Source organism: Ranitomeya imitator, chromosome 2 (genome assembly GCF_032444005.1).
Source record: "Ranitomeya imitator isolate aRanImi1 chromosome 2, aRanImi1.pri, whole genome shotgun sequence".
NCBI lineage: Eukaryota > Metazoa > Chordata > Amphibia > Anura > Dendrobatidae > Ranitomeya > Ranitomeya imitator.
The window spans coordinates 827,220,155-827,246,011 of NC_091283.1; the positions used below are offsets into that span (position 1 = coordinate 827,220,155).

General features: G+C 42.8%; 1 protein-coding gene across 1 annotated transcript in view; it reads right to left on the minus strand.

The window, feature by feature from the left end:
* Nucleotides 1-23,408, minus strand: part of HOGA1 (4-hydroxy-2-oxoglutarate aldolase 1) — a 61,773-nt gene extending 38,365 nt beyond the window's left edge. The window contains exons 1-6 of the mRNA XM_069755905.1: nucleotides 23,339-23,408; nucleotides 22,933-23,187; nucleotides 18,294-18,422; nucleotides 13,981-14,108; nucleotides 13,751-13,885; nucleotides 10,480-10,576 (exon numbers count right to left, since the gene is read on the minus strand). Of these exons, the coding sequence (XP_069612006.1) occupies nucleotides 10,480-10,576; nucleotides 13,751-13,885; nucleotides 13,981-14,108; nucleotides 18,294-18,422; nucleotides 22,933-23,146 (703 nt within the window). The 5' untranslated portion in view covers nucleotides 23,147-23,187; nucleotides 23,339-23,408. The remainder of the gene's footprint in view (nucleotides 1-10,479; nucleotides 10,577-13,750; nucleotides 13,886-13,980; nucleotides 14,109-18,293; nucleotides 18,423-22,932; nucleotides 23,188-23,338) is intronic.
* Between the last annotated feature and the right edge of the window lie 2,449 nt (nucleotides 23,409-25,857).

Below are 25,857 nucleotides of genomic sequence, written 5' to 3' on the forward strand. Positions count from 1 at the left end.
AACCTGGGCTTCTATAACCCCTCAGCAGCGCCACAAGCTGATCTCCTCCATGCCACGCCGCATTGATGCAGTAATTGATGCCAAAGGAACCATGACCAAGTATTGAGCATTTATTGAACATACATTTCAGTAGGGAACATTTCAGATTGTAAAGTCATTTTTCAAGCTGGTGTTATAAAGTATTCTAATTTACTGAGATAACGACTTTTGGGTTTTCATTGACTGTAAGCCATAATCATCAACATTAGCAGAAATAAACACTTGAAATAGATCACTCTGTGTGTAATGACTCTATATAATATATGAGATTCACTTTTTATATTGAAGAACTGAAATAAATTCACTTTTTGAAGATATTCTAATTTTGTGAGATGCACCTGTAACTACTATCATACTGCCTCTATGTACGTAATACTCGTATCTAAACAAGGTTTAACTATGAAATGACCAAAAGGGTTTAACAGCATCATATATAAAAAACACTGCTGCTTTCCTCCATAAACAGCGCCACACCAGTGTTCAGGTTGTGTGTGGTATTGCAGCTCTTCCCCATTCACTTCATTAATGTCAAGCTGCAATACCTGACAAACAATGGAGAGGCGTGATACAGTTTTCTAAATGAGGCGTCCCTCACTTCTATAATTCTGGACAATTGTCTAATAATCTTTTTTTAAGGACACACTGTGACTTTAAAGAAAACAACTTGACTAAACCATAAGATGAAGTAATGACCTGAGGTTGTGATTGTAGTCAATGTGAAAGTCACTGAGCCAAATGCAAATTCTAAGTCGTGAAACAGCAATGTTCAGCAATAACCTAAAAAATGCATTATTGACTTTTAGTGAAATGTACGTCATGTAAATGGCAGAAGCCCACACAATGCTTTCAGAAATTTACCATGTAGTTAATGGAGTCTGCATTATTGCTGGTATTATTAGTGTCTCTCCAGAACAGAACAGTGGCAATGATATTCCGCAGAAGATGAGCTGATCATTAGCTCCGCTTCATTAGATATAATTGCAGGGCTGAAGGGGCAGCCTAGTGGGTCTCACAGTGATTGTACAGAGAGGAGAGCAAAGGCTTTAACTCCATGCGGAGTTTTCTCAAACTTTCTTGATAATTGCTGAAAGCACAGAAGACGAGGAAATATACTGAACACGAGCATTTTATACAACCACACAAGAGCATTCATACTACAGTATACAGATGGAACATGTCCTATATCTACTACAACACTGCTTCCTTATGTAAGAGAATATAACTGCTATAATACTGCCCCCTATGTACAAGAATATAACTACTATAATACTGCCCCCTATGTACAAGAATATAACTACTATAATACTGCCCCTATGTACAAGAATATAACTACTATAATACTGCTCCTATGTACAAAAATATAACTACTATAATACTGCCCTCTATGTACAAGAATATAACTACTATAATACTGCCCCTATGTACAAGAATATAACTACTATAATACTGTCCCTATGTACAATAATATAACTGCTTTAATACTGCTCCCTATATACAAGAATATAACTACTATAATACTGCTCCTATTTACAAGAATATAACTACTATAATACTGTCCCCTATGTATAAGAATATAACTACTATAATACTGCTCCTATGTACAAGAATATAACTGCTATAATACTGCCCCTATGTACAAGAATATAACTGCTAAAATACTGCCCCTATGTACAAGAATATAACTACTATAATACTGCCCCTATGTACAAGAATATAACTACTATAATACTGCCCATATGTACAAGAATATAACTACTATAATACTGCCCCTATGTACAAGAATGTAACTACTATAATACTGCTCCTATGTACAAGAATATAACTACTATAATACTGCCCCTATGTACAAGAATATAACTACTATAATACTGCCCCTATGTACAAGAATATAACTACTATAATACTGCCCCTATGTACAAGAATATAACTACTATAATACTGTCCCTATGTACAATAATATAACTGCTTTAATACTGCTCCCTATATACAAGAATATAACTACTATAATACTGCTCCTATTTACAAGAATATAACTACTATAATACTGTCCCCTATGTATAAGAATATAACTACTATAATACTGCTCCTATGTACAAGAATATAACTGCTATAATACTGCCCCTATGTACAAGAATATAACTGCTAAAATACTGCCCCTATGTACAAGAATATAACTACTATAATACTGCCCCTATGTACAAGAATATAACTACTATAATACTGCCCCTATGTACAAGAATATAACTACTATAATACTGCCCATATGTACAAGAATATAACTACTATAATACTGCCCCTATGTACAAGAATATAACTACTATAATACTGCTCCTATGTACAAGAATATAACTACTATAATACTGCTCCTATGTACAAGAATATAACTACTATAATACTGCTCCTATGTACAAGAATATAACTACTATAATACTGCTCCTATGTACAAGAATATAACTACTATAATACTGCCCCTATGTACAAGAATATAACTACTATAATACTGCCCCTATGTGCAAGAATATAACTACTATAATACTGCTCCTATGTACAAGAATATAACTACTATAATACTGCCCCTATGTACAAGAATATAACTACTATAATACTGCCCCCTATGTACAAGAATATAACTAGTATAATACTGCCCCTATGTATTAGAATATAACTACTAAATGTGGACCCGAAGAAGAAGCAGATTTTATGGTTCTGTTCTGTCGGTTACACCTTTCTTCCTCCAGATTAGTGTGACAGCCTCGAGGAATTGCCGCTGTCGTCTCCTTTTATGCTTTTGATGACGCGGCGGGCGGTATAGAGGTGACCCTGATGCTTACAAGCTGTGACAATGACTGTACAGATTCCATTCCTAGGATGATTGCTCACCCACATGCTCTTCTGACATTGTGTCTCCTGGAATCTGTGTTGATCACTTGCCCGGAGTTGGAGGGACAGGGGGCACACACTTATGCAATGCCATTCTGGTGATGTCCCAGGAGACTTCCAGGGAACATGAAGTTCTGCTATTTGTGTCAGAGAAATGCTCAGAATGCCTCTAACAGGCGAGATCTGCTTCATTCCCCCTCCGTGAATTCGGAGCTTTTTACTGCTCTGATTCTGGGTCAGAGCCGCCTGCCGCTTTCCATCTCTGCATCCTGCCAGCATCGGATAATATACTTGAATATTACATGCAAATATCTACCAGGGGTTCTATCATGAGCTTAAAAAAAAAAAAAAGAATTCCACAATAATTATTTAAAAAGATTCAAAATTGCAAAAAAAAACGCCAATGAGGCCAGTATATGAAGAGCGGCGGATCATGAATGCAAAATACCTGTTTATGTAAATTATTATAAAGATTTCCATTCCTAATATTTTATTTCTTGGCCTCCCAGCTCCAGCAGTTCACTCCGTTATATTACTTGAGGAACGGTTGTAGAACTTGACACGCTTCTAGGCCACCAGTGATATTACCAACACCAGCTTTACTTCCCTAGCCCACCAGGAACTATATTATTATCACCTACACTGTCTTAGCCCACCATGAATGATACAACTACACTGGTCTAGCCCACCATGGATGTTATTATTGACATTTAACTGCACTAGCCCACCTGGGATGTTAGTATTTATAATGTAACTGCACTAGCCCACCTGGGATGTTTTTATTAAGATCTTCACTGCTCTAGCTCACCTGGGATGTTATATTAACAACTTCACTGCCCAAGTCCACCAGGAAGGTTACCATTAAAATATACACTGTCCTAGAGATATTAATGTTAGCAACAACCCTGGTGGGCTAGGGCAGTGAATAGGTTAACGATATGAAATTGTTGAAATGGAAATGTAGGGCAGTGAAGCTGATATTTATAACATGCCAAAGAGCCAAAGACCATGATGGATTAAATGATAACATATTGGTGGCCTAGAGCATCGATGGAGTGAATAGTAATATGCCTGGTGGCCTAGAGCAGAGAAGGGTTAAATGACAATATCCTTGGTGATACAGGTCAGTGAAGGGATTATTGGTAAATTCCTGGTGAGCTAGAGAAATGAATGTGTTAATAGTAATATTCCTGGTGGGATAGGGCAGACCACAGGGGATGTGACTATTAACACATTCATTGCCCTAGGTCACCATGCATAGTCCCAATTATCCCTTCACTGACCTGTATCACCAAGGATATTGTCATTTAACCCTTCTCTGCTCTAGGCCACCCGGGATAATACTATTAGCAGTTGTAATGACCATCATGGCTTTGGCTTGGACCAACCGGGGATGTAACCACTAACCCCCCTATTCTGCCCTAGATTGCCAGGGGTTTTTACAATTAACCCCTTCACAACCCTAGATCACCAGTGATTTACTATTAACCTCTTAACTGCCCCAGATCACTGGAGATGACACATTTAACATCTTCACTGCCACCAAGGAAGTATCCATGAAGCCCTTTACTGCTCTAAAGCATGACAACCGAAGGGAAAATTAGGACAATCGTTTTTGGGTTTTTTTGGGGGGAGGGGGAAGGTAACCACAAAAATAATTTAAATTGTTACAATCATTATACACTTTAGATGTGAGAAGATGCGACTTGCAGTTTGTTGGCAGCAGGAGGTCACAAACTGGGCAAATGACCATGGCCCCCACCCACAAAGGGGCCCCCTGCTTCTTCATACCCTTTCAGCACCTCCATCTCCTGAAATACACTGTGCTGCTGCTGGGGATGCTGCTGTTTTCAGAATCTAGCTCAGCGTTCAGGTTGTGATCTCTTACTTTCCTCCATTGCCCTCCTCACATGATGTCACATTTGGTGATTTCCACCTCAGCACACTACCTACAACAATATGAATGCATTGTACTTTTTTCCTGAAATGCTCTGCGCTGCTTTTTTCTAGCTAATCATTTCTCACTTGACTGAATTCCCCTCTGCACCTTCATTGCATTCTCAGATGGCTATAGTTGGATAGAGCTTGTAAATACAAGCACTTTTGCAATTTACTGCTTATTAAAATTTTCAGCCGTTCTTGAGATATTAACACTTTTTCTTTTGGTTACAGCTCGTTGTCTAAGAAACCGACCACCACTGTGGCGGTCGGTCTCCAAGGCAACATGCTGTAAACAAAAGTGTAAATATCTCAAGAACGGCTGAAAATTTGAATAAGAAGTAAATTGCAAAAGTGCTTGAATTTACAAGCTCTATCCGACAATACCAATTAATGAAGTTGGGAATAATTCTCTAATTCATCATCATACATTGCATTAATGGATGGGTCACTTTCTCCACACAAAATCAACATCATTTTTCCCTGCTGGTCAGAGAATTGCTATTTTTCCCTTCCCCATGACAGCACCGCACATTGAGAGATGGTATCCTTCCCCAGGAACAGAAAACCTGTAGCAGAGAAAAAAGAAGGGGTCGGCACCTCTCTCCTCAGTTCTTGGTTTCCTGTTCCTGCAGGCGGATGCCTTTGCTGAAAATACCTCCGGAGGGATCCCCCTCTGATGTTTTCCGGTCCGGAGGTCGAGGTCCAGGGGGGGCTGCAGCTGGGCCTTGTAATCATGGCTAAGGGGAGCTGTATGGCCGTGCTCGTCCCCCTTGCTGGACTCCCCGGCGGCCGCTCTTGTCAGGAGGCTGGGCCGGGGTGCAGGCGTGCCCATCACGATGCCGGCGCCGACTGAATGGGTGACGTCTTCCGGTCGCGCCAGAAGTGACGTCACACGCCGGCGTGAGAGGGTGTGCTGGACCAAAACCAAAGCTCTGATATAGATTCCGAGGAAGAGCTGGGAGAATGAACCCCCTCCGAAATATCAGAACTAGACTCATCGGATGAGGAGTGTGGCCGCCCTTATTTTTTATCCGAGAATATTGGGGAATTGCTAAAATTGGTTAGGTCCACTATGGGAGGTGAAACGCCCAAGAAACAACACACGGTACAAGACTCTGTTTAGCAATTTAGAAGGGAAAAAACGTAAGGTTTTTCCTTTCTCATGAAAGCCTCCTAAATTTAATAAAAAGAGAGTGGAAAAAAACCTAACAAAAAAGATGTTGGTACCACAGACACTAAAATGTAAATATCCGTTTGATGAGGAAGTCTGTGATAAATGGGAGACAGACCCAAAATTAGATGCGGCCATCGCCAGCACCTCTAAAGGAATTGCCCTACAATTTGAGGATATGGGTGCCTTTAAAGACCCCCTTGACAAGAAGGCTGATGCTTCCTTAAGATCCGCTTGGGAAGCGTCAGCGTGGTCATTGCCGCCTGGGGTTGCCGCCACTTGCACAGCTCGTGCTATGGTTAAGTGGTTGGAGGAATTAACTGAGCAAATTAAAAATAAATGCCCGAGAGAAAGACTGTTAGAGGCCATACCCTCAATACAGAAAGCGGCAGGTTTGACGCATTTTTTTCCGGAGCTTCCCAATGCATTAAATAGCGGGAAAAATGCAAAAAATCCGCAAAATTACTGAACGTTTTTTACCACGATGCATTTTTTTCATGGAAAAAATGCATCATGGGCTCAAAAATTGCAAAAAAAAAAAAACGCAACGTGTGCACACAGCCTAATATTCACTCAAGTGGCCAAGAAAAATCAGGCCACACTAGAGAAAGAAATTTGAATCCTTCTACAGAAAAAAGTATTAAAAAAGGTACCACATCAACAAGTGGGACAAGGGTTCTACAGTACCCTTTTCCTTACACCAAAACCAGACGGTTCAATGAGAACGATATTCAACCTAAAATCGTTAAACCAATATATCCGGGTGGAAAGGTTCAAAATGGAGACTCTAAAGTCGACAGTGAAGTTACTCAGTCCGAGGTGTTACATGGTAGTAATAGACTTAACCGACGCCTATTACCATGTACCAATCTGCGAAGAACACTAGCAATACCTAAGATTGGTAGTAGAAATTGCTCAGGTTCCCACTCACCTACAATATCGGTGCCTTACCTTCCGGGTCTCAGTAGCTCCCCGTATATTTACAAAAATAATATCGGAAGTTGCATCTTAGGCCTCTTTCACACTTCAGTTGTTTGGCGCCAGTCTAAAACCGCCATTTTGCTCAAATAACGGATCCGTCAATTTTTTTTGACAGATCCGTTATTTTCCCATAGACTTGCATTAGCGACGGATTGTGACGGATGGTTGTCCGGTCCATCCGCCATGCGACGGATCCGTCGAAATTTGGCGGACGTTTTCTGAAAATAGACGGACATTGAAACGTTTTTTGTCAACGCCGAAATGGCGGATCGCGACGGATCGGTCGCGTCCGCCATTCCATAGAATGGCCGCCTATGGGCGACGGATCCGCCGCAACCGTTTTTTCGGCGGATCCGTCGCCCCAATCCGTTTTTTCAATTGCGCATGCTCCAAAAAGTAGATACTTTTCCCAGACAACCCCCAAGTAACGGATCCGTCAAAAAAACGGATGCGTTAGAACCGTTTTCTCAACAATTGTGACGGATCCGTCAATCCATCACTATGTCGGTAGTGACTGACACCAAACAACTGAAGTGTGAAAGAGGCCTTACGCAAGAAAGATCTACTGGTGGTACCCTATTTAGACGATTTTATTGTTATAGCAGACAACAAACAAAAATGCAGAAAGGTGGTCACAAAGGTACTGGAAATACTGACAAAATTGGATGATAAACTTCAAAAAGTCAAGACTAAATCCAACCGAGATACAGGAATTCCTGGGAATCCAGCTGAATTCGATCGAGATAAAATGTGTTCTCCCAGACAGGAAGGTTCACTCCGTCCTTCAAAAAATATGCCGGGAACAGACGGGCCAACCCATAGCTCTAAGGTCCGCGATGTCACTTCTAGGGGTCCTAACAGCGACAATTCCAGCGGTCAAGTGGGCGCAAGCCCATACAAGAGAATTACAACATCAGATCTTGTCCAAACAGTCGGTGGTTCCATGCAATCTGAATCGGAAGATTCTCCTATCACCGCAGGTACAAGAACCATTAAAGTGGTGGCTGGGCACGGAAAACTTAATAAATGCTGTACCATGGTCAATTCAAAACCCGGTAGTACTAACTACAGATGCAGGGCCATTAGGTTGGGGAGCACACCTGTCAGATCTAGTTCTACAGGGTCCGTGGGAACCCTCAATGAGAACGGCATCCTCCAACCTAAAAGAGTTGACAGCTGTAAGGTGAGCACTTCTCCATGCAGACAAAAAAGTCCAAGGAAAACACGTCACAATACTGTTCGACAACAGTACCGCTATAGCTTACATAAAACGACAAGGAGGAACAAGATCGACACCACTGATGACGGAAGCAAAACAACTCTTCGAATGGGCAGAAAGCAACCTTTTGTCCTTATCTGGAACACACTTAAAAGGAACAGAAAAACTTGTGGCGGACTTCTTAAGTCGTCATGTATTATGCCAGGGAGAATGGTCCCTGAATCAAGACGTATTTGGGAAAATCTGTGATATCTGGGGCATGCCAGAAATAGATTTATTTGCCACAAGAAAAAAACGACAGGTAAACGGGTTCTACTCCCCCAATCCAAAAGAACACCCAAAAGGAACTTTCATCTAGGGTATGCATTTCCTCCAATTCAATTGATTCCAATAGTTCTAAAGAAGATTCGAGAGGACAAGGCACGGATAATCCTTGTAGCACCCTTTTGGCCGAGAAGGGCATGGTTCACATGGCTCAGACCCATGTCTATCTCGGACCCATGGATCCTCACGGACATCCCAAATCTTCTACACCAGGGCCCAGTGCTACATCCTCAAGTGCACAGACTCCATCTCACTGCCTGGAACTTGAGAGGGGACTGTTACTAGCAAAGGGTTTTTCGACCTCTTTAGTAGACACTCTGCTCACCAGCAGAAAGAAAGTAACATTGGACAAGTACCAAAAGATATGGGAAAAATTCCTGGAATTTTCGGGACGACAGTTGTCAAATACGAGCCAGAAAGTCCTGGTAAAAGAAATACTAGAATTCCTTCAAAAAGGGCTGGAAAGAGGGTTATCTACTAACACCCTAAAAGTACAAGTCTCTGCCGTGAGTGCCTTGTTTGACCAAAAACTTGCAGATCACCCCTGGGTCTATCGGTTCATCCGAGCCTCATTTGCAGCGAGACCCTCAAAATTATTACCCAAGGTGGCTCCCTGGTATCTAAATTTAGTCCTAAATGCCTTAACTTCTCCTCCTTTTGAGCCTTTTACGTCTATTTCGCAGAAGGCCTTAACTTTAAAAACAGTACTCCTGGTTGCCCTCGGCGTATCTGCGAGCTGCAAGCTATTTCTGTAAATCCTCCATATACTACCTTTCTGGAGGACAGAGTAATAATTAAAACTGACCCGGCCTTCTTCCCAAAGGTCAATTCAAAATTTCACAGGGACCAGGAAATAATTTTACCCTCATTTTGTGAAAATCCACAATCCCAGGAAGAACAAGCCTTTCATTGCCTTGACGTTAGACGTTGCCTACTCCAATACATAGAAATGTCAAAACCTTGGCGACAGTCGTCAGCCCTTTTTGTCTCCTTCCAGGGGGCAAACAGGGGTAAGAAAGCTTCAAAATCATCTATTGCACGGTGGCTTCGTGTGGCTTTTTCACTATCTTACTCTTCCTCAAGCTAGACTCCCCCACTGGGTATAAGGGCTCACTCTACAAGGGCCATAGCCACATCTTGGGCTGAAAGGGCAAATGCGTCTGTAGAACAGATTTGCATAGCAGCAGTATGGTCCTCACCATCCACTTTCTTCCACCACTACAGGCTAGACCTAGGACCCTCAAATCTAGGCTTCGGTAGGAAAGTGTTATCTGCTGTTGTCCCACACTAGGATTCTATTCTATTTCTTCCTCTCAATGTGCGGTGCTGTCATGGGGAAGGGAAAAAATTATAATTACTTACCGGTAATTTGATTTTCCAGAGCCATGACAGCACCGCATTAGTTCCCGCCCTATCTTGGTGATGGTTGTGTGATGCACAAAAAAAAAAAAAACATTAAAAGTAAAAGAAGGTGTATAAGAGTGACCTTGTTATGTAATATACAGGTGTACTGATTTGGCACTTACCTTGCGTACTCTGAAACAAAAACTGAGGAGAGAGGTGCCGCCCACTTCTTTTATCTCTGCTACAGGTTTCCTGTTCCTGGTGGCGGATACCATCTCTCAATGTGCGGTGCTGTCATGGCTCTGGAAAATCAAATTACCGGTAAGTAATTATCATTTTTTTCATCCCACGTTAAAGGTGTTGTCCAGGACAAAAAAAAAGTAAAGAATAGCTTGTGACTGGAAACAGCACCCCTTTTGTCTACAGGTTGCAGACATGAAAGTAAGTAGAACTAAGTGGTATTACCAGCAACAATCCATGGACAAGTGCGGTGTTCTTTCTGGAAATGAAGGCATTCAAGGCTGCAATTTTAATTTTTTTAATCAATTGCTATAAATCTGATGATGCAGATTTCACTTACCAACTGAGTATCCGGCCAGGAGGAATCCCGCAGATCCAGACAACACCTGGAAGTCCAGGTGCTGGGTCCTGTGGATGATCAGTCCTATACGTGTGATCTGAAGCATGAATAGAAGAATGATGACGTCACTGCTAAGAATAAATTAGTGATGTCATCACTGTCCCTAATTTTACTACATTATTTAGACACATAGGAGTCACATCAGGTCTACTGGGATCTATCTAAAGACACAGATTTGGGTTTTATGCTGGAAAGTTCTTTGGGTCCAAGAGTTAAATGTCATGTTTAATACGAGCTGTGTTATATAATGATAAGAACAGGTTACAGGAAACTAAAAGCTGATCTGTACAGATAGAGGATAGCCTCAGTCATTTTCCCTGGTGGGCCTGAGGAACCCAACATGGCCAAAGACAGAAACATATGAGCCAGGTTTGATGAACGTTCCAATATGTCTTCAATTTTGGACCAAATACTCTTAAAAGGGAATGTTTTAAAACAAAGCTGGACATGGATGCAGGACATATGAGGGCCTTTAGTGTTTACTGATTTCCTACAGCAGGCTCAAGAAACATCAGTTACATACTGTTTGCAGCTGTCAGGACAAAGTAAATCTGCCCATAAGGAAGGCAAATTAGGATTAAAGGGGTATTCCCATCTCCAAGATCCTATCCCACTATGTAGTAGGTCTAAAAATAATAATAATTGTAAATATCTGTGTGTATTGATTCTGGTACTGTTTGTACGGAGTTTGGTCTTTGTGCTGTATATACAGTGCCTACAAGTAGTATTCAACCCCCTGCAGATTTAGCAGGTTTAATAAGATGCAAATAAGTTAGAGCCTTCAAACAAGAGCAGGATTTATTAACAGATGCATAAATCTTACAAACCAAAAAGTTTTGTTGCTCAGTTAAATTTTTATAAATTTTAAACATAAAAGTGTGGGTCAATTATTATTCAACCCCTAGGTTTAATATTTTGTGGAATAACCTTTGTTTGCAATTACAGCTAATAATGGTCTTTTATAAGACCTGATCAGGCCGGCACAGGTCTCTGGAGTTATCTTGGCCCACTCCTCCATGCAGATCTTCTCCAAGTTATCTAGGTTCTTTGGGTGTCTCATGTGGACTTTAATCTTGAGCTCCTTCCACAAGTTTTCAATTGGATTAAGGTCAGGAAACTGACTAGGCCACTGAAACACCTTGATTTTTTGCCTCTTGAACCAGGCCTTGGTTTTCTTGGCTGTGTGCTTTGGGTCGTTGTCTTGTTGGAAGATGAAATGACGACCCATCTTAAGATCCTTGATGGAGGAGCGGAGGTTCTTGGCCAAAATCTCCAGGTAGGCCGTGCCATCCATCTTCCCATGGATGCGGACCAGATGGCCAGGCCCCTTGGCTGAGAAACAGCCCCACAGCATGATGCTGCCACCTCCATGCTTGACTGTAGGGATGGTACTCTTGGGGTCATATGCAGTGCCATCCAGTCTCCAAACATCACGTGTGTGGTTGGCACCAAAGATCTCGATCTTGGTCTCATCAGACCAGAGAACCTTGAACCAGTCAGTCTCAGAGTCCTCCAAGTGATCATGAGCAAACTGTAGACGAGCCTTGACATGACGCTTTGAAAGTAAAGGTACCTTACGGGCTCGTCTGGAACGGAGACCATTGCGGTGGAGTACGTTACTTATGGTATTGACTGAAACCAATGTCCCCACTGCCATGAGATCTTCCCGGAGCTCCTTCCTTGTTGTCCTTGGGTTAGCCTTGACTCTTCGAACAAGCCTGGCCTCGGCACGGGTGGAAACTTTCAAAGGCTGTCCAGGCCATGGAAGGCTAACAGTAGTTCCATAAGCCTTCCACTTCCGGATGATGCTCCCAACAGTGGAGACAGGTAGGCCCAACTCCTTGGAAAGGGTTTTGTACCCCTTGCCAGCCTTGTGACCCTCCACGATCTTGTCTCTGATGGCCTTGGAATGCTCCTTTGTCTTTCCCATGTTGACCATGTATGAGTGCTGTTCACAAGTTTGGGGAGGGTCTTAAATAGTCAGAAAAGGCTGGAAAAAGAGATAATTAATCCAAACATGTGAAGCTCATTGTTCTTTGTGCCTGAACTACTTCTTAATACTTTAGGGGAACCAAACAGAATTCTGGTGGGTTGAGGGGTTGAATAATAAATGACCCTCTGAAAAGACTTTTCGCAATTTAAAAAAAAAATAAACAAAGAAATAACATTCTTTTTTGCTGCAGTGCATTTCACACTTCCAGGCTGATCTACAGTCCAAATGTCACAATGCCAAGTTAATTCCAAATGTGTAAACCTGCTAAATCTGCAGGGGGTTGAATACTACTTGTAGGCACTGTATGTACTGAGCCTGGCTTGGATACTGTACATATTGAGCTTGGTCCTTGTGCTACATGTATGATTTGGGCTTGGGATTGATCCTGTATGTACTTAGCTTGATCCTTGTACTTTATATATGTACTGAGTTTTGCCCTGGCATTGTATGTTCTCGGATAGGTTCTTGTGCTATATAATTATATATATATATATATATATATATATATATATATATATATATATATATATATATATATATATATATATATATATATACACACACACCGGTTATTGAATACACACGGCATTTTCCTTATGCTGTATATATGTAATGAGTTTCTTCAGGTACTGTATTTGCTCTGCTTGGTTTTATTGATATATATATATAAATATATATATGCTGAGATTGATGCCATTATTCTATTTACCCAACTTGATGCTTGTGCTGAATACATGTACTGAGTTTGATTCTTATTCTCTATGTACTTAGTTTGGTTCTTGTGCTGTATTTATGTACTGAATTTGTTTCTGTATGTACTCAGCTTGGCTTTTATATGTACTAAGTTAAATTCTGAATGTACTCATCTTGATCCTTGTGCTGTATATGTGTACTGAGTTTGATTCTGATTCTATGTGCTGAGCTTAGTCCTTGTGCTGTATTTATGTACTGAACTTGTTTCTAGTTCTGCATGTACTCAGTTTGGTCTGTGTACTGTATTTATGTACTGAACATTGTTTTGGTGCTGTCTCTACTAAAGTTGGGTTACTGTATATTTGGACTATAGTAATTGTTTTATTTCTCTACTATTCTAGATAACAGTATTCTACACAGCAGAAACTTTACATTGATATTTTAGACAAATGGTTAAAATCTGTAGTTAAAAAGTTAGTTTACGCCCCTGGGAATATATGATCTCACAAGTATATCAAGACTTACATCTCCTCCACTGTCCTTGATCCCTATGATATTTGGGTGTTCGGCCAAAGCAACAACAGCATCAACAGGTACGTCCAGCCCTGTGTTTCCGGGAACATTGTAGAGGATAATGGGCACAGGGGAGGAGTCTGCAACCTAAAATTAGGAAATGTGATAAAGTTTGACGAGCACTTCTCAGGAACGTACCTGCTCCCATATAACCTCCGGTCACTCCTCCCCTATATCAATACCTTAGTGTAATGGTGTATGAGAGCAGAACTGGTCATTCTACCGCGATAGTAACAAGGTGTCACCACAAGAACGGCCTCCGCTCCGGCCTCCCCCATCTGACGGCTCATTTCTATGGTGGCCTGCGTAGCTTGAAACAGCACAAGAAAAACATATTAACACAAGAAAGTACATATAAAAAATAGCACTACATCCAACATGTCCAGTCCTTCAGGTTGGAAACTCTTATCGGTCTTTTTCTGACCACCTCTCTGCTAATTTATGACCTCTTGAAAGTTGCGCTGAACTTTGTGGTCATAAATCAACACAGAGGATAAATCAACACAGAGGAGCTCAGTAAAAGACAGATAATGGAGGTATAACCTCCCCATCAGAAGGAGCTCACTGACAAATTCTCAGTTAATTTATTCTGCAGTCTGCAATGTGTAAAAGTCAAATGGTGCAATATTTTTTTAATGAAATCCAATTGCAAAAATTATTTTCTTTTTTAGCATAAAATAAATTAATTAATTAATTTAAGTAAAAAAAATATATATATTACCCAAAGGCGTCCACATACTGTATATTTTACTTATCCAGGAGTCTACACACTCAATACTCCTTCATCCAGTATGAATCTCTCTTACGTTGGCTAAATATATTGCATAGATGATTGCTGGATGTAATCTGCAATTTCCTAATATTTTGTCTATGTTGGGTGATAATAAATCACAAATATGTGATAGATTAAAGCATAAAACTTCTTTTATAAGCTGAATCCATGTTTATTAGTAATGGTCCCTTGACAATAGGGAATCCTGTTCCTGAAACCATCAGTCGTCTGTTTCAACTGAAGAGAAACCTGGAAGGAAGTGTTCAGTTTACCTGCAGTGCCCCCACAGGAGAATCGAAGCATTACACGGTGCTCACTGAAATCAATAGGCTGTTCATGTAATGCCGGGTCCTCCAGGACAGGAGACTATCCCTAATATTTAAAAAAGGAATTTTTTCAAAATCGGATAACTTTAAAAAAAAAAAAAAAACATTAGCGTTACCCATAATTATGCGGATTTCTAGAAACGCAATTATCTCTATATAAATGCGGCTATTAAATTCTGAAAAGATAAAAGGCCCCCGAGAAATGTCCATTACTCATCAAATCTGCATTTTGCTCTTGGGAGCTCCTATTTCCTCAGCTGTCGGAGGTTGATTCCTTAATCTATGGTGACAATTTTGACTCTCGTTAATCACATGGCAGTCCATCGATAATGCGGACGCACTGCACAGTCGCTCCCTGTAAATCATCCCCCCTGTTGGATGAATCCTTTGTGTCATTTATCAGAGCATAGCTGGGAAAATGTTACAGCTGGTTTTTAGACTATTCGAGGGGACAGGCCTGGAGAAGCTGTAGACAGAAACGAGGGGCATGGCCGGCTTCTCAGCCTTAGTTGTCCCTGTATTGGTGGCACTGTCATGGAGGTTCTGCAGCTTGCACTGTAAGGCTATGTTCACACGGAGTTTTCAAAAAAAAAAATTTTTTCCAAGCGCAAACCGCTTTATGAAACACTTATTTTTCTTTGGGGTGGTAGGGGGTGTTCGAAGAGTTTTTCTTTTTCTGCAGTTTTCCGGTTTGACACTGCCTAAATTGGAGTTCAGATTCCACCAAGGTTTTTGAAGCAGATTCTTGTTAAAAAATAAATAAATAAATAAATCTCTTTGTGATCCTTGTTGAGCATTGTGGCTGGCACTGTTCTGCAAGTACTTTATCTGACCCTGGATTAGAGCATTGTGGGTGACACTGTTCTGCAAGTATTTTATCTGACCCTGGTTTAGAGCATTGTGGGTGACCCTGTTCTGCAAGTACTTTATCTGACCCTGGTTTAGAGCATTGTGGGTGACCCTGTTCTGCAAGTACTTTATCTGACCCTGGTTTAGAGCATTGTGGGTGACACTGTTCTGCAAGTACTTTATCTGACCCTGGATTAGAGCATTGTGGGTGACCCTGTTCTGCAAGTACTTTATCTGACCCTGGTTTAGAGCATTGTGGGTGACCCTGTTCTGCAAGTACTTTATCTGACCCTGGTTTAGAGCATTGTGGGTGACCCTGTTCTGCAAGTACTTTATCTGACCCTGGTTTAGAGCATTGTGGGTGACACTGTTCTGCAAGTACTTTATCTGACCCTGGATTAGAGCATTGTGGGTGACACTGTTCTGCAAGTACTTTATCTGACCCTGGTTTAGAGCCTTGTGGGTGACACTGTTCTGCAAGTACTTTATCTGACCCTGGTTTAGAGCATTGTGGGTGACACTGTTCTGCAAGTACTTTATCTGACCCTGGATTAGAGCATTGTGGGTGACACTGTTCTGCAAGTATTTTATCTGACCCTGGTTTAGAGCATTGTGGGTGACCCTGTTCTGCAAGTACTTTATCTGACCCTGGTTTAGAGCATTGTGGGTGACCCTGTTCTGCAAGTACTTTATCTGACCCTGGTTTAGAGCATTGTGGGTGACACTGTTCTGCAAGTACTTTATCTGACCCTGGATTAGAGCATTGTGGGTGACCCTGTTCTGCAAGTACTTTATCTGACCCTGGTTTAGAGCATTGTGGGTGACCCTGTTCTGCAAGTACTTTATCTGACCCTGGTTTAGAGCATTGTGGGTGACCCTGTTCTGCAAGTACTTTATCTGACCCTGGTTTAGAGCATTGTGGGTGACACTGTTCTGCAAGTACTTTATCTGACCCTGGATTAGAGCATTGTGGGTGACACTGTTCTGCAAGTACTTTATCTGACCCTGGTTTAGAGCCTTGTGGGTGACACTGTTCTGCAAGTACTTTATCTGACCCTGATTTAGAGCATTGTGGGTGACACTGTTCTGCAAGTACTTTATCTGACCCTGGTTTAGAGCATTGTGGGTGACCCTGTTCTGCAAGTACTTTATCTGACCCTGGTTTACAGCATTGTGGGTGACCCTGTTCTGCAAGTACTTTATCTGACCCTGGTTTAGAGCATTGTGGGTGACCCTGTTCTGCAAGTACTTTATCTGACCCTGGTTTAGAGCATTGTGGGTGACCCTGTCCTGCACGTACTTTATCTGACCCTGGTTTAGAGCATTGTGGCTGGCACTGTTCTGCAAGTACTTTATCTGACCCTGGTTTAGAACATTGTGGGTGACACTGTTCTGCAAGTACTTTATCTGACCCTGGTTTAGAGCATTGTGGGTGACCCTGTTCTGCAAGTACTTTATCTGACCCTGGTTTAGAGCATTGTGGGTGACCCTGTTCTGCAAGTACTTTATCTGACCCTGGTTTAGAGCCTTGTGGGTGACACTGTTCTGCAAGTACTTTATCTGACCCTGGTTTAGAGCATTGTGGGTGACACTGTTCTGCAAGTACTTTATCTGACCCTGGTTTAGAGCATTGTGGGTGACACTATTCTGCAAGTACTTTATCTGACCCTGGTTTAGAGCATTGTGGCTGGCACTGTTCTGCAAGTACTTTATCTGACCCTGGTTTAGAGCATTGTGGGTGACACTGTTCTGCAAGTACTTTATCTGACCCTGGTTTAGAGCATTGTGGGTGACCCTGTTCTGCAAGTACTTTATCTGACCCTGGTTTAGAGCATTGTGGGTGACCCTGTTCTGCAAGTACTTTATCTGACCCTGGTTTAGAGCATTGTGGGTGACCCTGTTCTGCAAGTACTTTATCTGACCCTGGTTTAGAGCATTGTGGCTGGCACTGTTCTGCAAGTACTTTATCTGACCCTGGTTTAGAGCATTGTGGGTGACCCTGTTCTGCAAGTACTTTATCTGACCCTGGTTTAGAGCATTGTGGGTGACACTGTTCTGCAAGTACTTTATCTGACCCTGGTTTAGAGCATTGTGGGTGACACTGTTCTGCAAGTACTTTATCTGACCCTGGTTTAGAGCATTGTGGGTGACACTGTTCTGCAAGTACTTTATCTGACCCTGGTTTAGAGCATTGTGGGTGACACTGTTCTGCAAGTACTTTATCTGACCCTGGTTTAGAGCATTGTGGGTGACACTGTTCTGCAAGTACTTTATCTGACCCTGGTTTAGAGCATTGTGGGTGACACTGTTGTGGAGGAAACGCAGATCACACTGTTATTGAGCTTTGCAGTTGGCACAGTTTGCATCACTAATGGAGCATTGTAGGTGGCATTGTTATGGGGGTATCATGGCTGATACTAAGACTAGAATACGGTGTTGTGCACGGTTATGGAAATACTGTGTACCAGATGACTGTGGTGATCAGATGATTGTGCGATGTTTTCAGCCGTTGTTATGCACATTAGCGGTATATAATAAAGTTACACACATTCACATCCTGATCCCGCTATGAGGATCTTCTCCTTCGGGAGCTTCTGACGGACCCGGTGCACGACCTCCAGCCTCTCCTCCCTGCTCAGAAAAGCATATTCTCCGTTTGACCCTTGAACAACTATTCCTGCAAAACAAAAACCTGGTTATTACCTTGTGCAATTTCAAAACTGTTGTTCAAACTAATTACATTCCGCCACCAGAATCATCAGATATTCCGCAATGTTGGAAAGGAATAGATTACAGCAGCTAATTAGTGATGAGCGATCGTGCTCAGATTATTCGAGTAGGCCGAGTGTCTGCGGCGTGCTTGAATGATATGCTCGAGTGCCTGCGGCTGCATGTCTCACAGCTCTTCAACCACCACAACACATGTAGGGACTGTCTAACAGGCACCAAACCAGTGACTAGGTCAGTATTCTGTGGCCACCGGACCAGTCCCCTGCGGTGCGCCTCCCACCTCGCATCCCCGGCGCCTCATCTAATTAGTAAATCCAGCGCAACATCATAGAATGCGAAGTGATGCACACAGGACTGCGCACCGGGGATACGAGATAGGAGGTCTCTGGACACTAAATACTGACATGGCCCCTGGATCAGGGTCTTGCGAATCCTTTTGCACAACTGTAATTATTACGTATCGCATGGCCGATCCTTCTCTTCCCTGATGACACTGATGATGATGGCCCCATGGACATTCATTTTCTGCCTATATAAATCTAATGTGTGTGTGGAGGCCTTAAAGGGATTGGACAATTTGTGGGATTTTTTTTTTTTAACTCAAATACATGTATTTATAATAATTTTTGTACTAAGGTTTCCTTAAAAATTTTGCACCGTTTGGCTTTTTACCTGCTCTTTATTTCCCTGCACGTTAAACTTTTGATGTGGTCTGTGGTCATAAATCAGCAGAGAGCAGCTAAACAGAAGACAGATATAATAAGAGTTCAAAAATTATCCCATTGAACCATCAGAACGAGCTCACTTACTGCCTCTTAGTTAACTCATTCTGCAGCCAGCAATAGATCGTACAACACACAGGCTGTAGAAGGCAAACGGCGATACATTTTTGATTAAACCAAAATTGAAAAAAATGTATTTTTTACTCAAAAATAAATGCAGCCAAGTAAGAAATTAAAAAAAAAAAAAAAAAAAAAGGCACCGAAATTAATGACTGATATAAAAACAATTACAAAACACACCAGTTTTCCAGGGAACATATATGCAAACCGCCCTGAATTTGGAGCAACAAACCCAATTTTTGGGAATCAATTCCAGCAATTTTGTGGCATCCAAAGCCAAAAAAGGGGGTTGGGATGGCGATTGTGCAGGAAAGGCATTCTCCGATTCCAGCTTCCCTCATCTGGTCACGCAGAGGCGGTATTATCACATTCTCTCACCGTAAAACAGCGCCACACCTGTGCACATGATGCATGCGTTACTGCAGCTCAGCCTGATTCACTTCAATAGGGCTGGGCTGCAGTACCGCATGCATCCTGTAGACCTGTGCAGCGCTGTTTTTTTATTTGAAAGCAGTCATGTTTTTCTAAATTTGTACGAGGGAAAGTAATTAATAAAGAAGCTTCCATCTGAAATGTGACACTCGTGAAACTTGGCTGCGAGCCCTGTTCTAATTTATAGTTATGCAGAGTGATAATGTGATAATCCCACCCTGCTAATTCCTCATATATCAGCGCCATGCCATTAGGCGGATCGGAGCCGTCAGTCGTCCCCATGAATAGCTGATGACTATTCTTAGTTTTCGTACACTTATAATGAAGAGCCTCATTACGATCAGGCGCTACCCGGTAATCGGTCTCTCGTAGGGTCGGGTGCGCCAGTGGGAACTTTATATGTAAGAGAGTAGACTAACATTTATGGCAATTTTAAAGGGGTTTTCCAGGATCAGAAAAGAGAATCAATTTGACAGAAATGGCACCACACCTGTCTGATGGCAGTGCCGGGTACTGCAGCTCAGCTCTACTCATTTACAGAGGACGTGACTCGCCATAAATATGTATTTTTTAATTTTTAAGCTGATTAATCACAGGCTAGCATTGTTCACGCCGGCCTTAAAGGGAACCTGTCACCCCCAAAATGGACGTTGAGCAAAGCCCACCGCCATCAGGGGCTTATCTACAGCATTCTGGAGTGCCGAGAAAGGTCAGAGGGGCCTGGCGCCTGCGCACTGCAGTACTTTGTCCTGTTGAGGTCAGAGCAAAGTACGCCTGCGCCGGAGCCGCAGCATGAAGACAAGAAGAGGACGTCATCGTAAGAAGATGGGAGGCCCCGGACCGCGACGCCCATCGGACCAGACCGCAGCGGGACCGCCCCTGGGTGAGTATAATCTAACCTCTTTTTCTCATCTTTCAGGATACATTACAGAATGCTGTAGATAAGCCCCTGATGCCGGTGGGCTTAGCTCACCTTCCATTTTGGGGGTGACAGGTTCCCTTTAATAAGGGGGCAGTATATAATTTTATTTTTTGCTTGTGTAAATCCCACTGTCCTCCTGAATCCGGTGATGTTTTTCTTTTGTTCCTGCTCCTCTCCGTTCCTGATATATGGCTCTTCCGCTCCATTATGTAAATGTTTTTTGTTTGTTTTTTTAAAGTCAAGTGGGCGTGGTCATCAACTCTTTTATGGGCGTCTTCTTAAGGAGCACACCCCCTTGAATAACAAGATTAGATTTATATACAGAGAAGAGGAGGACGTATCTTAATATAGGTGAGGCGCACAAACAAATGAAAGACGATGCCGGATTCAGGAGAACAGCGGGACAAATCCTTTACATGCCCAAAATATCATAATAAAATAATATTCTAGTAAACCCTACAAGAGGGATATTGGGGGGCAGGACCAATTACAGCATGGACAAAGGGGAAATTAGCCAAATAGTCTCATTAGTAGCTGCACTGGTGGACGGTAACAAATCCACACCATAATGCTATTTGTAGCATTAATTAGGCACTATATGGTGGCATTACATGAGCACACTATATGGTGGCATTACATGGGCACCCTATATGGTGGCATTACATGGGCACCCTATATGGTGACATTACATGGGCACACTATATGGTGGCATTACATGGGCACACTATATGGTGCCATTATATGGGCAGACTGTATGGTGGCATTACATGGGCACACTGTATGGTGGTATTACATGGGCACACTGTATGGTGGTATTACATGGGCACACTATGTGGTGGTATTACATGGGCACACTATATGGTGGCATTACATGGGTACACTATATGGTGGCCTTATATGGGCACACTATATGGTGGCATTACATGGGTACACTATATGGTGGCCTTATATGGGCACACTATATGGTGGCATTACATGGGCACACTATATGTTGGCATTACATGGGCCCTATATGGTGGCATTACATGGGCACACTATATGGTGGTATTACATGGGCACACTGTATGGTGGTATTACATGGGCACACTATGTGGTGGTATTACATGGGCACACTATATGGTGGCATTACATGGGTACACTATATGGTGGCCTTATATGGGCACACTATATGGTGGCATTACATGGGCACACTATATGTTGGCATTACATGGGCCCTATATGGTGGCATTACATGGGCACACTATATGGTGGCATTATATGGGCACACTATATATTGGCATTACATGGGCCCTATATGGTGGCATTACATGGGCACACTATATGGTGGTATTACATTGGCACACTATATGGTGGCATTATATGGGCACACTGTATGGTGGAATTACATGGGCACACTATGTGGTGGCATCACATGAGCACACTATGTGGTGGCATTACATGGGCACACTATATGGTGGCATTACATGGGCACACTATATGGTGGCCTTATATGGGCCCTATATGGTGGCATTACATGGGCACACTATATGGTGGCATTATATGGGCACACTATATGGTGGCATTATATGGGCACACTATATGTTGGCATTACATGGGCCCTATATGGTGGCCTTATATGGGCACACTATGTTGGCATTACATAGGCCCTATATGGTGGTATTAAATGGGCACGATAAGACCACCCTCAGTGTACACCCTGCAGTTAAATCCTCACCAAATGCTGCTGTGCAGGTAAATTTAGATGGGTATGTTCTCTAAAGGATGTTTGCACTGCAGGCTTTATTAGACAGCGGAAAAACTGTAAGACATCGAACTGCAGATGTCGATCAGCCGCGACACAGCCGAGGGGACTATAGCATTTTTTTTGAGCACCGCGAAAATACTTGTTTAAGACACGAGCGAGCTTGTATAACACCTTATCCGAGCACGCTGGCTCATCACTAACGAGCAAACTCGAGTAACGAGCACTTTTATGACATATAACAGGTTTATAGGTCATAAAAGTACAAGATGGGACGAATCCCTGAAGGGCTTCTGCGCTGGGGCTGAGTGGATGGAGCACATCAAACTTGATCTAAAATATGGGGGGGGGGCAGCACAAATGTCACGACACCTACTAGGAAGGAATTCAGGATTTCCCCACATCCGATCCTTCGCTCCCATAGAACCTGCCACCTTTCCTCGATGTGATGAATACGCACACTCTGCTGGTGCGTGTAAATGGGGGTATAACGGTAAAATACTTTCGCCAAAATACGCACCTCGAAATGGGACGCTGGAGTACTTTCGCAGGTTCTCCTCCAGCTTGTCATAGTCCACCTGTTCCCGGTCATCGAAGGGGGTTGATATGGGAGGGTAGATGCCCGAGATGTCCAGGGCAGGCTTTGTGCTGCTCGCCAGCTTGTGCATGAACCTGGGGGTCCCAGCGTGGAAGAATCCCCTCTTACAGACCGGGAGCAGAGATCTGAGCAGCATTTTTAGGAGCCGTGTTCCTCAGTGAGAGTCTCCCAGCTGGCCTGGAAGGAGTTAATCATTAATGCAGGTTCATCATGCACTGTGTGTTACTCAAGACACCAAGCAAAACTTTTGCTTCCGGTCCTGCTGACACCAGAGCTGCCAACATGGCGGCTTATAGCCATACACCACAAATATGGAGAAACCACAAACCTGTCCTATGTCTTCTTATGCAGAGGCCTTCATGGAAACCTTCATCCTGCCTGATCACATGAGACCTCCCTGATCACATGAGACCCCTCTGATCACATGAGACCTCCCTGATCACATGAGACCTCCCCCTGATCACATGAGACCTCCCTGATCACATGAGACCCCCCTGATCACATGAGACCTCCCTGATCACATGAGACCCCCTGATCACATGAGACCCCCCTGATCACATGAGACCCCCCTGATCACATGAGACCTCACTGATCACATGAGACCCCCTTGTTGCCCCCTGCTGGATCAGTCACTGTATACACATAAAACTGTTCAGACATCACGTGCCCCTAAATATTGTCCCATAGGTGACTACAATTGTATCCGGCGTCCATTTCTATGTATCTTTTTCTTTGTTGCTGCTTTCTAATTGTTTGTTGCAAAGTTTCAGGGTAAATACAATGTATCAGCCGGGACTAGAGAGGAGTGTCTAGACTGGCTGCAACAGTGACAAACTCTCAGCTGTGAGAAGTATCTAGGTCTACACAGGTTTGTAGTTTCCGGATATTAGAAAGAATGTTCTATTCACTGAGAAGAAGCAGATATTCAAAATAAATAGGGATTGGAACACAAAGCCCCCGATTCATCAAACAGATTTCTCCACAATTCAGGCATAAAATAGTTTGAAACGTCACAACATTTGATAATTTCCCTCCAGTCCCAGTAACATTTTGAAAAGTGATCGTAGCTTTACTGGAAGGAGCATGACAAGCAAATTCATCAAAGTTTACACCACTAAAGAGGCGCCTAATCAAGCTACTTTCACATATCAGGTTTTTGCCATCAGGCACAATCCGTCGAATGTTGAAAAAAACGGATTGTGAAAAACTGATGCGACGGATCAGTTTTTTCGACAGATCCGACAAGCCTATCCAGATAATTGGATTTAAAAAAAAATGGAGCATGCTCAGTTTAAAAAAACGGAATCTGGCGCCTGAATCCGTCATCTTCTGGATCAAGCACCCTCCGGCTCCCATAGGATTCCATTCTAGCAAACAGCCGGAAGCGCTGGATGCGGCGCTTCCGGCTTTTTCACCGGAGACAAACAACGTTACTGTGTAGTTTTTTCCAGACATTTTTGCTGGATCCAGCAAAAACCGGACGAAATGTAAGGTCATCCGGCGCTAATACAAGTCTATGGGAAAAAACGGATCCGGCGGCATCTTTCGCTGGATCCAGTTTTTTCAAAATTTGCCGGATTGAGCCTGATGGCGAAAGACCTATATGTGAGAGTAGCCTAAGGCAGAAATATACTCCAGTCACTATTGGCGTCCATTCTTTATGGTGGTGTCCAGCAGCTTGAAAGTTGCACCAAATGTATCCGTATTCCTTAATGAATTTGACGCATTTTCCTCCAGTGCACTCTTGATGATTCGGGGATGAAGTATGGTAGAAAATTGCGCATCATTTTAAAAAATTTATTAAAATAACACAAGTTTTCCTCCAAAAATATTATTTTCCCAGTTGCTCTACTATGTGGCTGCTGATTGCACCTTGAAGCACGGAGAGACCTCTGTAACGTTATAGAGTGGGGGGCCGAGTGCTGAGGAACAGAGGGCAGAAAAGTCACCACCGCTCTGCTGACCCCATAACTGCAGAGTCCAGACCTCCTCTGGTATAACATCAGCCCAAACACTGCGCCCCCTCCTGGAGCTTCATAGAAGAGCAGCTGCATGCAGCCGTACATCACCAAGCACAATGCCGAGCGTCGGATGGAGTGGTGTAAAGCCGCCACCACTGGACTCTGGAGGAGACATGTTCTGTGCAGTGACGGATCACACTATCTGGCATCTGATGGAGGAGGCTGGGTTTGGTGATTCCAGGAGGACGTTACCCCCTGACTGCATTGTGCCCCCTGTACAGATGGTGGAGGAGGATAATGTTATGGGCTGGTATCAGGGGGTGGCCTTGGACCCTTAGTTCCAGTGATGGGAAATCTTAATTCTTCAGCACCAGACATTGTGGACAATTGTATCTTCTATCTTTGTGAGAACAGTTTGGGGTTCACCCTTTTCTGTTCCCAATGACTGTGCCCAGTGCACAAGCTCCATACAGACATGGAGGGGGAACATGAGCAGAGAGCCCGGACCTCAGCCCCATCCAACACCTCTGGGATGAGCTAGAAGGAGATTGTCTATGTATGTAGAATGGGAGGTCAGAAGATCTATGTGGAATCGTCCCTGTCCGTTTGTCCATATTATACACATATATTCACACTGTGCGTGCCATGATTTTAGGACCTGAGAGCTCTAGGAGTAAAACCCAGTTAAACATTGTCTAGTCCTAATGATCTAAACCAAAATGTTCAAAGTCTGCAGCCATCGTGACTTCGATTAAAGGGATTTTTGGTTTAGACAAGTAATTTCCAAACACCGGACACTCGTAGATAATATATGGGACTCCCTGATGTTTAACCCCCATCATATGGGCCGGTGCAGGGAGTGGTTGCAATGACTGCTTCTCTTTTT